The sequence below is a fragment of the Hypanus sabinus genome, chromosome 4 (genome assembly GCF_030144855.1).
Source record: "Hypanus sabinus isolate sHypSab1 chromosome 4, sHypSab1.hap1, whole genome shotgun sequence".
Taxonomy (NCBI): Eukaryota; Metazoa; Chordata; class Chondrichthyes; order Myliobatiformes; family Dasyatidae; genus Hypanus; species Hypanus sabinus.
Window position 1 is genome coordinate 63,541,069 of NC_082709.1, and position 12,453 is coordinate 63,553,521.

A 12,453-nucleotide genomic window follows, 5' to 3' on the forward strand; every position below is an offset into this window, starting at 1 on the left:
ATCCACAATCACACCATTCTCAGCTACAAAACAAAAAAAAGTTGAATTATAAACTCCTTTAAAACTCTTTATAAAATGTTTGCATTAGTTACAAACCATAATTTGCAGATATATATTATTCTACCATTATATATACACATACTGTATGCATATATTACATAAGTTTAAAAATCACAGTTACAGAAATTCTACTTGAGATGCAGAAATATAAATCAAGATTTCACAAGAGTTGCCAAGTAAAGTTTGGTAGCAGCATCTGAACAGTTAATTTAAAGTTGCAGTATTCTGCACCCCTTCTCTGTCTCTCTCTCTCCAGTTTACCTATCACACACAAAATGCTAGCTGCAGGTAGGACTGCCAAATCTTCAGGTACACCCTAGAATCTGGAGCTGTAAGCCATGAGCAACTCCCAAGAGTAAGATCACAGTCAGCTTAAAAAAATTTATTTTAGGAGTTTTTATTTACTTAAAGAAGGGAGGGTGAGAAAAAGTCAATCTGACTTAAGGTAAGAGATCATATAGCACAACGTCCGGTAATCTATCAAGAGTGGGCAACTGGAGCTGCCCTAATTTTAAAAACACTGGCTGCACATGAAGTTATGAAACAAGGTACAACTAGGAGTGACTATCTTGATGCAACAATAGAACAGATTGCAGCTGATTAGGGCAGTTAATGAATAACTGAGCAGTCAATGGCCATAACAGGCTGGGAATATAAATGCTGTAAGCTATAATTCAAAACTGCAAGAACATTTTAAATAAGAATGGATTAAAAGAGTATCTACAGAGAGAATGTTCGAGCTACTTTTAAAGTAATGGATTAATATCAGGGAAAGTAATTATATAACCAGAGTATCCCTTGTCTAATTCTTCCCCCTACCTGCCACTGCTTAAGGAAGTAGGATAACTAAGTGGACTGAAAAGGGAAAATATAGAAATACTCAACAGTCTGGGCCACGTAAGCCACATTGGCACTCAATTGTTCTGATAAAAGATTTTTAGAAATGTTTCTTTCTCAGTACAAATAAGGTCTGACCTGGTAAATATTCCAAACACTTCGTTATATTTCAACTTTCTAACATTTGCAGACTTTGATTTTGTCTCAATTGACTTCACTGCTGTCAAGTTCTAAACCAGTAAAACAGTTCCCAGTACAATCTTTGTACAAGATACTCCAGATACTGGACATCTCAAGCAACAAACCAAAAATTCCTCCAGCATTTGGTATGTGTTACCCAAGGTCCAAGACATTGTCTGTGCATTCCCTTCAATAGATGCTGCCTGACTTGCTAAGATGGCAACCTGCTTGCTTTAACAGTTTCCATACATTGGTTTAAAATGGATAAAAGGGGAGGAAATTCGCATGCCAACTAGTGCACAAGCTATCACAATGGAGTTGATGAATACATTGAACCCCTTTCATTGCTGAATAGGATGACCTCAACAAAGACCAATGGATATTAACCCACAAATCCACAGAACAAAACTTAGTGCAACTTTTTTCTAATTGATCCCTAATTAGACACTTTGGTTTATTGATGTGATATTATCTTTGAGGGAACTTAAATTTGGTGACCCAAGATCAAAATTCAATCAGTGTTCACTGATTGACACAGCCAGAGTTGCAATATATGCATTTGTCCAATAGTTATGCAACAGTGTTTATTATGATTTTTTTTAAAAATAGGAATATAAGAATTACTAAGGCTTACTTAACTGTTGGCTTATATCAGCCAGTGGTAGTGTTGAAACACTTCACAATTCTAGATAAGATTTGAATACATAAGCACATCAGCTGGTAAATTTGGAGGTCATTCATCTCACCATGAGTATGACAGCTCTTTAAAAGATCTGTTCAATTTGATTCGATCCCTGGCTTTTTCCTCTACATATCCTCAATGTTCTTCTCTTAGAAACTTATGACTGAATTCCTCTCCCTCACCTTCAACGTGGCGATCCCAACAACTTCCTTATAAATAGTTGGACACAAAGTACACAAGTGCACATTAGATACTGCAGGGCCTGAAGACTCCATATAGCCTGCTTATTTGTGTTCCAATAATTGATCAACTTTTTTGATAAAATGGAGAACAGCTGATATATGGCCATTTACAGAAATTGCTACACTGCATTAGGGTTCCAGTAAACAGATTCTTTGGAGGTAGAATGGATGTGTAAACTCAAAGTCTTAACTTTTCCTCCCTTAAATATACTTGCTTGCATTCACTTTTATGCCAGTGAAAAGCCTATTAAATGGGAAGCAAAGCAAGAGTGGCTTGCAATGATTTCAATAACTTAGTCCTATAACATCCTGTAAAGTATTCCCACTGCAGTGAGAAAATGAAATACTTTGAGTGAAAGGAAAAGACACAACATCAGGAAATACAAAAGCATACATGTCTTAAGATAAATGTTGATGCTAATTTATCAATCACTTCATAATGTTACAAAACACCTTCAAAAACCTATACAAAGGAGCATTCAAGCAGTTTTAAAAATGTATTAGTACCTAAAACATGGATTGTTCATAGACTCAGATTACCCAAGGTTTATTCTGCAGAAAAACTGATTAAGGAGAATTAAAATTCTCTGCTGAAGAAAGAAAAAGTAATGTCAGGTGCCAATAGCTTTCCATTAGAAAATAACAAGGTGACATAGGATATCTTTGGGAAGAAGCAAGAGAAAAGATCAAGACGTAAAAGCAAGGCACAGATTCCACTGGACCTTGACAGATACACAAAGGCCATAAGGTGAGCTGTAAATTTTCATCTCATTGTAGTAAAGCAAAGTTATCCTAACCAGATCCTATAAGGTAATGCATCATGTATTACATATACATCACCACACCATGGCCAGATTCAAGCTATTAAACACTTTTCAAAACTTATTAAAGGAAAAGGTAGCACGTGGGCAACCATTACAAAACAGTTAAAATTTACCTGAGGTCATCTACATTTTTGTGTGGCTAAAATTCTTCTGGATTGCATAGCCGGATCATATTAAATACTAATTTTACTAAATTATCACTATCTACAGGCAAAAATTTAAAATTAAAACTATACACCTCCATTTTACACAATTCAAAATGTTGTGTTTTGTAATGTTTGTAAATTCGAGTATAAAGAGGATTAAAGGGGATTTTAAAAACGTAGCACGTTTTTACCTCATCATATCCTGCCAATATTCCTGCAGACATCACACAAAAATACAAGCAGAAACCAGAGATCTTGAATTAGATTCTTGGTCCATGGCACAATTTTTTTCACTTCTGGATTGTCAAAATTCTAGTCATCTCCAACATACAACAGTTCCAAACACTCAGAAGGGTATAAATAGGAAGTTTTACAAGATTTTCCAATATTTTTAACAACCATGCAAATATTGGAGACCAGTGAAAGTCCCTTTAGGACCTTAACTCTTTGTGAGTTGCTGGCTGGAAAGCACATTTTGATAGCTTCTAGATTTCTTATATAATCACTGTTCTGTGAGTACTAGCTTGCACACCAATATTTATTGCTCATTGGAAAGAGAATAAATTAGGGGTTGAGTTTCAAAATCCTAATTACTGTGTTGAAATTGCTTTTGTCAACAGGTAATTAAGTGGGGAGCAAGTGTGGTCCCCCTGCTTATGGAAAAGAAGCAGACATTGCCATACTGTAAGCCTGCAAGGAGAATGACAAATGTAAACTCTACAAGTCAGTGGTCACTCCAGTGGGTTGTATAGAAAACAACACAAATAGTAAATCAGCGAAGACTGACTATACACACCTCAAGCATATCAATCCTCATAAGATAGGAACCCCAGAGCTAATGCAAATCACAGGGTCCCTCAGATTTAAAAAAATCCATTCTACTTCTGAATACATTGTATATTCTATAAAATGCTTCTTACAACATCCTAATGGCAATTTCCAAACCTTTCACACAATCAACAGCAAACTCCCCCACTGGTTAGAGGTTATAACCACACAAGTGATAGAATGCAAGATATATCTTGTTAACTCATCGATAAAAAAGTATGCAATGCAGACTTGTTTATAAAACTATACTTAATTTTTTATATTAAAATAGTATTTTACAAGGATTAATACATAGAGGATTATTGCTTCCACTGACCATTGGTGTCCCAAATGTAGATGCAGCAACAGCCTTAGCAAAACAATCCTATCAAATAAACTTAAAATCAACAGTACGCAACGAAGCAGAGTGTTAAATGAATAGTCAGTTAGACATTGGCTCAGTTTGCACCACCATGGAGGAGACAGAGACAATAAATATGCTCACTCTCAGACATTTTAGTCTAGTTTAACCATTAGCTTAATAATTTCTAGAGTACTGGTAGATAGTGGAGGATGGGAATGGAAATATGCATCTCAAGATTCAGAAATTCCCCTGCAAGTTTTTTTCCCATCCCTTAACTTTTTTCATAACTTCCACACAAAAATTATGCCTTTCCATGGTAGAAGCTATCCAACAAGATATTATCAAGTATTTCCTCAGCTCTCCTCCCAGTGAGGAGGCCCCATTGAAACTACTACTTCCACCAGGCTATCGGTCATCTTCTCTAACTTTCCAAGTGAATTGTTCTCAAATTTTAATGTATAATTAAAATAAATCAGTTCAACACTGAATTAACCATTTGGTTTCAGAATTGGCTTGCCCATAAGACAGAGTGTAGTGGTTGATGGAAATTTTTGTGGCTGGAGATTTGTGAGTTGTGATGGTCTGTAGGGATCTGTACTGGGACCTGTGACTGTCTCTCAATCTATATATACACACACACACACACATTTATTTACGTTTTCATCCATCTAGATGGGTGGGTTAGTAAGTTTGCAGATGAGAAGATTGGTGGTGTTGTGTATAGTATAGAATACAGGCAAAGTATCCAGTGGGATCAGATGCAGAAATGAGTGGATAAATGGCAGATGGAATTTAACCCAGGCAATTGTGAAATGTTGTACCTGGAGAGATCAAATGTAGAGAGATGATACACTGTTAATGGATAGACCCTTTAACAGTGCTGATCAGCAAAGAGATCTTGGGGTTCAAGTTCCTCTCTGAATGTGGCTACACAGGTTAATAGGGTGGTATTACATGTTTGCCTTTAATAGTTGAGGAACTGAGTTCAAGAGTCAGGAACTTATGTTGCTGCTTAATAAAACTCTAGTTAGGCCACATCTGGAGTATTGCATTCAGTTCTGGTCACTCCATTATAGGAAAGATGTCAAGGTTTTGAAGACAGGATACTGCCTGGATTAGAAGGCATGTGCTATAAGGAGGTTGAGCAAATCTAAGATTTTTTTTCTGAAGCAGTGGAAGCTGAGGGGAGATCTGAGAGAGTTTTATTAGATTATAGGAGGCATAGACAGTATATCAACCCCTCCCCCCCCCCCCCCCCCCCCGAGTTTAAATGTCTAATACCAGAGGACATGCATTTAAGGTGAGAGGAAGCAAGTTCATAGGAGATGTGCAAGAAGAGTGTAGTTGCCTGGGGTGCTGGTGGAAGCAAATAAAATAGAGGTGTTCAAGAGGCTCTTAGACAAATGAATGTGCAGGAAATGGAAGGATATGGACTCGTAGTCAGAAAAGATCAGTTTAGTTGTACATTTGATTAATAATTTAATTAGATTTGCATAATACAATTTGCCAAAGGTCTTGTTCCTGTGCTGTACCTTTCAATGTTCTATTTTCTGATTCTGCTACTAAGTGCCTTGGGATATTTTGCTATGTAAATGCAAACTGGTGCTACCTGTCACCTCAAACCTTTGAAAAATCAAAAAGGTGGTTTTTATTTAGAGATTGCCAGACAACCCAACTTAACCCTAAACTAATCACGTGATGATTTACAATGACCAATTAACATACCCGGTATGCTTTTGGACTGTGGGAGGAAACCAGACAATCCAGGGAAAACTCACACATTCCATGGGGAGGGTGCACAGCAACTCCTTATAGAACAGCATCAGAACTGAACTCCGAAACCTAATGCCCTGAACCGTAACGTCATTAACTGCTGCATTACCTCCAATACCAGTAACAGTGTAAAATACATTATGAATTTTAGTAAAGGAGCCTCTATCACTGGGTTTCAGCTCATGGGTATGCCATATCTTTCTATTCAGCAAGTACAGAACTGATCCAGGCAAAAATGTGATACTCTCAAATCCCTTTGGGAAAGAACACCTTTGTACTGGAATGTTTTCTCGAGTATCCCTTCAGCCTTGGCTGCAGTGTTTTAACTAAGGCCATTTATAGTCTGCATTCCGTAACAGCTACTCCATGGAGAAAGGTCAATTGCCAAATCAGGTCTGATATTTAGATTAATATCCTGTGCTGGTTTCAACTAGCTGATGGAACTACATATTTACTCATAAATTGCTCATTTATTAAGAATTCTGCAAAATCAATGCAACACAATATGTCCTAGTTACTTGGGGAACAGTGTTATTTTTCAAGGCTACAAAATGCATTATTACTGGGTCATTTACACTATACATATGGTCACCATTCAGCTATACATCACACATTGTTCATGGGGGTTCAGTGTGTTTGCCTCACTTTCAGGTGGATACACATTTCCTTTAACTGTTGCTTTTGAAAATATTGGCTTAATTAGTTGCAGGGTTTCTTTACAGACATTTCTAATCAGACAGATTTATAAGTCATTGTACTGCAACTACAATTAATGCCTGGAGATCCAGTCCTTGTTTCTTTGACTGTACCAATCAGCATGTGTTTTTAACATTTTGATGTCTTCACAAATGGAACACTCAGTTGGATTTGGAGACCAAAAGTTGGGGAATTATTGCTCACCGTCTCTGGACAAACACGTCATACTCAATGCCAGCAAGTCCATGTCATCCCATCTTGAAATATACTGCAGAGCTATTTGAAAAAATTACCCTTGCATGAAATCTCATTGATATCTCAAATCAAAAATGCCTATTTTGTCCCCCATGCTTGTTTAACCCTTTTACATTAGCCTCATCAAGTATGTAAATTCTCACTTTCCTTCCTCAAGTTTAAAAAACACTAAAGATCAAAATGTCTTGTGGAAGTGTATACATTTTTAATAGAGGTTTCTTGTTTACGACAACAACAACAAAAAAAAAGAGAACTTCAACTTCAATTGGGTCTCTGGGTTTGAAGGAGGAAGGACAATTGAAGTTTCTGCTCTGTGCTCAAGGGAAAGCATCTATTTGTATTTACTCCCAAGCATTGATGGAACAAGAGTAGATGATAGTGTGGCGATGGGAACCCAACAGTAAAAGCACAAGTCATGTTTTAACGGTTTATTACAAGGAGCTCTAGTTGATGGTGAATGAACACTCTTCTTATTACCCGAGTTTTGGAGATTATATTTTACCCCACATTTCTATGGCTCACATGTGAACATCAGTGACTTTATATTCAAACCATCTTTCTTTTTTAAAAATAAAATCACTGTATCATGTCTTAATCACTAAAATATGCCATGTGCTTTCAACTTTGAGTAAAAAATACTGTGAATTGCAAAATTTTGTTGACAATGGTGCAAATGAAAACTAAATGATTTCATTTTGAAAAAGGAATATGTTGAGTTAAATGTAGACAGGTTACAGTGAATTTAGTAGTTTCTTTGTTCCAAGTGATGGGATTGCACCAGTCAGATCAGGGGTTTCCAACCTGGGGTCCACAAACCCTGACTAAATGGCATTAGTCTATGGCATTAAAGATTGGAAACCCCTGAATTAAAGTGATTATTAAATTATATGAAACATTGTTTTATTAGTGAATTATAATAAAGGTGTTGCTCAGCAGAAATAAAAGTTGATGGACAGCTTTAATATCAGGTACTGTAATGGTTTGGTGCAGATATGTTTCCAGTTTTGCAAAACAAGGTCAAAGGTCTTCCTCACTCTTGCAATGGAGAGAAATTGTTGTACAAGTCTGCTATACTAAAGAATAACACAGATATGCTTAAGGTAAGCAAGCTGGGAGATTCTTGTGTGAGTATTAACACCAGCACAGATCAAAAAGGCTGAATGTTTCTGTGGTGTAAATTCTTACACCATATATTTTCAGCTGCATCTTTTCAGAGAATAATGTATGGTCTTAACAGGATTGCAAATGATGCTAAGTAGTTTCCAAAACCAGAGTGAGGGTACTAAACTGCTAATCTGTTACTTTGAGTAGCTGAATGAGTTGTACATGGGCTGAAACCCTTGGGCATGATGAGTGACTTTTAATTTTACCATTTCTTTCCCAGATACGTTTCACAAAAAAATATTTAAATCATTTTGAAAAAAAAGGTAAAAATGCTACATCTTCTGGCCACTTCCCAGTTGTTTCTTTGGGATCTCTACCCCAGGGTATCAAGAGTTTTACTTCAGGCAGGATACAGAGTAAAAGCCCAGCATTTGGGATAAAACTGTTTGAAACAACATATAAAAGAATAATAGGTCATTGGGTGATAATTCTTTTTCCACAGATGCTGACCAACTAGCTGAGTAGTTTCTGCATCTTTCATTTTTATTTTAGATTTTCAGTAGTTTTCCCACTGCTTTATTTTTGGACACCAATGGCATTGTAATTAAAAAAGAGGCAAGTAACAGGAGGCTGGACAAGTTAGAAGTATGTGCCATTTCAACTGTGGACTCTTAAGGGAGGGAATGCTCTCCCTTAAATCACCCCACCTCTCCTTTAAGACTTTCTTTTGAACCTTCTGGTCACTTCTCCAAAGTGGATCATGTTGCTTGAGAATACCTTTACCATGTAAAAGGTGCTAAGAAAATGCAAAATTTTGCAAACTTCCCCAATATGCTTGGAAATAATATAAATATCAAACAATTGGAGAAAAATTATATTCAGGAGGTTGGGGAGGGTAGGGTCAAGAAGGAAGAAAATCTCTGAGTTTTAAAGTACACATCTGCAGCTACACCCTATTTATAGTCAATCCTGTGTTTAAAAGAGATCTTTTGCTTAAAAGAAATCTTTGTTAATCTTTCTTCATACAGAATAAGTAGTTTACCCCATTCCAAATAAGGTTACACTTGCAAGGGCTATTGTTGTCCCAACCTACCTGTAAAATTCACTTCACATGATTTCAATTTGTTTTGGGTGTTATTTCTTAAAATTAGAACAAATAAAAGCTTGAGGTACTCCTCAATTACAGGCCTACATAGTAAGCATAAAATTCTCCACACTGCAGGTTGTACATCACTGCATCAGTGTAGTGTTAAAACACTATTTTTTCCCCTCTCTTCTCTCAGAAGGGCCTTGTAGTGAGACAGCCAGCATTTAATCTCCTAAATGTGCTCTTTAAGGCCAGGAGTTGCAACTTGGTTTTAGTTGCAGGCAGATTCAGTTGCCCAATCGGAAGACACCGTCTTTGCTGGTACATGATATGCTGATGGAAAAGTCTCTGGCCTATGAGAGGATAGCATTAGAACGACTAATTCCTATCAAATTGTCAGCGCTAAGTGATCGCCTTATAGCAGCTTTGCTCATGTCTTTGTATTTGTCCTCACACAACCTGGAGATTGCCTGCAAAGAATAAAATAAATAAAATAATTACTCCACTATTTTACTTCAGTCGTTATTTTAAACTACATACGACCTGTGCTACAGCAGTTTGGGTAATGGAAATTTACCATTACAGATATCACAAATCACTACCAAAACATCCAAAGAATATAATAAAATTACACTCACTGAATTTTTATCAACAATATTTTCATTTTTCTTAAACTTGTATTTCTTGGCATACATGCAGATGCTTTGATTTTGTGTTACAGAAAATTGTGATACAGGCCATTTTCTATGAACACCACATCCCCCACCCCAATAATGTAGAGGCTGCCCCCACTTTCTTCCAAATCTCCCCTCCGCATGCAGCATCTCCCACCCAAGGTAGTCCCTGCAATATAACACCATGCAAATCCCCAGAAGGGGGACAATCTAGTAAAAAATTATTAAGTAAAAATCAGCTAACTTCAAAGTAGAGAAGTGAGTAAAGACAATTTTTGTGATGATGTTAGATGACTCATGTTTCATCAGGAACAGTCTATTTTGCTTTGAAATTGAATTACAGAAGATCTGCATCCTAACACTCATATGTCCACATTAACCTCCTATGATAACCTAAAAGAAAACAGAATCAAACATAGTGTAGTTGAGGTAGGAATTGATATAAAAACTGTGTGTGAGGAAATACTTCCTGACATTATACCAATGAATTCTACCTCCAATTTCATTACACCATGAGAGGTAAGAATGGATGTTTAAGATATTAAATGCTTTAATAAAAGACTCCTCTGTTAGATAAATTTATGCTAAATGCTTTCAAGTGGGGGGTGGAGGTAGGTCTCTGGGCACATAGGTATTTATTACATTTTATTGACTTAAATATTATTTCTCTAGTTGCATACTATTAATGAGACTTGCAAGTCCTACACGCCATTTAACTCCCTCATCAGTTTTAGTTTGTGATGTCACTGCTGACAGCAATGGCAGCATTTACAGTTCATCCTACATTGCTCTCAAAAATACAAGGGCGAACTTCCACCTGAATGTTGGTCAAGGAGATATAGGATTTAAACCGACAACAGAAACAGTACTCTGTATTTCTGTCAGGATAGTGTGTAACCTGGGTGGATAATAAAGAGAAAGGCAATACCAATGTGCTTTCTCCCCTGTCCTTCTTAGTGATCAAGCTAATAGGTTTGTGAACACAGAACAACCTATGCTCCAAGCCTACACCAGCATCACTCCCAAACTTTTCCTACATTACATCAATGTTCTATGCATTGATGCTGCTTCCTGCACCCATGCAGAGCTCACTGACTTCATCAACTTTGCCTCCAACTTTTACCGTGCCCTCAGACATCTCATCATTTCTGATCTCTCTCTCTCTCTCTCGCGCTCATCTATTGATATCTTCTATAAACCCACTGATTCTCACAGCTGCCTGGACTATGCTGTATTTAAATGTACATTCGTATTTGGAATAAGTTGGATGAACTCATGGTGCAATTAGAGATTGGTTGGTATGATGTGGGCATCCCAGAGTCATGGCTGAAACAAGGTCATAGTTGGGAGCTTAATATCAAAGGATATACTTTGTATTGAAAGGACAGGCAGGAAGGCATAGGTGGAAGTGTGGCTCTGTTGGTTACAGATGGAATTACATCTTTAGAAAAAGGTGACATAGGGTCAGAGAATGTTATATCTTTGTGGGTGGAGTTAAGAAATTGCAATTGTTAAAAAAACATTATGAGAATCCTATATAGGCCTCCAAATGGTAGCCAAGATGTGGTGGTGAGATTGCAAAGGGGGCTGGTAAAAGCATGTAATAAGGGTAATGGTACAATTATAATGGGGGATTCCAATATGCAAGGGGATTGGGAAAATCAGGTTGGTGTCGAATCGCAAGGAAGGGAATTTGTTGAATACCTACCAGATGGCTTTTTAGAGCAATGTACTCAGGGAAAGGCTATCTTAGATTGGGTATTGTGTAATAACCCAAATCTTATTAGGGAGCTTAAGGTAAAGGAACCCTTAGGAGAAGGTGATCATAATATGATTGAATTCATACTGCAATTTGAGAAGGAGAAGCACAAGTCACATGCATCAGTATTGCAATGGAATAAAGAGATTTACAGAGGCATGAGAGAGGAATTTGTCCAGGTGGATTGGAGGGAGATACTGGTGGAGATGAAGACAGAGCAGAGGTGGCTGAAGTTTCTGGAAATAAGTTCACAAGGCACAGGAAAAGTTGTTCTCAATTGGCTGGCGTACGTAACTGTGACTGACAAGGAAAGTTAAGGACTTATATGCTAAAGAAAGGGCATATAAGGTAGCAAAAGTGAGTGGGAAGTTGGATGATAGGTAAGTTTTTAAAATCCAACAAAAGGCAACTAAAAAGGACACAAAAGAGAAAAGATAAAATATGAGGGTAAACTGGACAACAATACAAAGCAGGATACTGAAAGTTTTTCCAGTTATTTAAAGAATAAAAGGAAGGTGAGAGTTGAAATTGGACCACTGGAAAATGATGCAGGTGAGATAGTAATGCAGGCAAAGAAATGGCATATGAAGTTAATAAGTACTTTGCATCAGTCATCACTGTAGAAGACACAAGCAGTATCCCAGAGGTCCGTCAGTGTCAGGGAGCAGTAGTGAGTGCCATTGCTATTACAAAGGAAAAACGCTAGGCAAACCAAGGGTCATAAGGTGCACAAGTCATCTGGACCAGATGGACCACATGCCAGAGTTCTGAAAGAAGTTGCTGATGAGATATGCATTGGTTATGATCTTGCAAGAATCACTTGATTCAGGCACGGTTTCCAAGGACAGGAAAACTGCAAATGTCACTCCATTCTTTAAGAAGGGAAGAATGGCAAAAGAAAGGAAATTATAGACCAGTTAGCCTAACCTCAGTGGTTGGGAAAGTGTTGAAATCAATTATTAA

General features: G+C 37.2%; 1 protein-coding gene across 4 annotated transcripts in view; it reads right to left on the minus strand.

Moving 5' to 3' along the window:
• Positions 1 to 7,051: 7,051 nt before the first annotated feature.
• Positions 7,052 to 12,453, minus strand: part of ccnyl1 (cyclin Y-like 1) — a 91,293-nt gene continuing 85,891 nt past the window's right edge. For all 4 annotated transcript variants that reach the window (XM_059967315.1, XM_059967317.1, XM_059967319.1 and 1 more), the window contains one exon: positions 7,052 to 9,527. In XM_059967315.1, the coding sequence (XP_059823298.1) occupies positions 9,411 to 9,527 (117 nt within the window). In that variant the 3' untranslated portion in view covers positions 7,052 to 9,410. The remainder of the gene's footprint in view (positions 9,528 to 12,453) is intronic.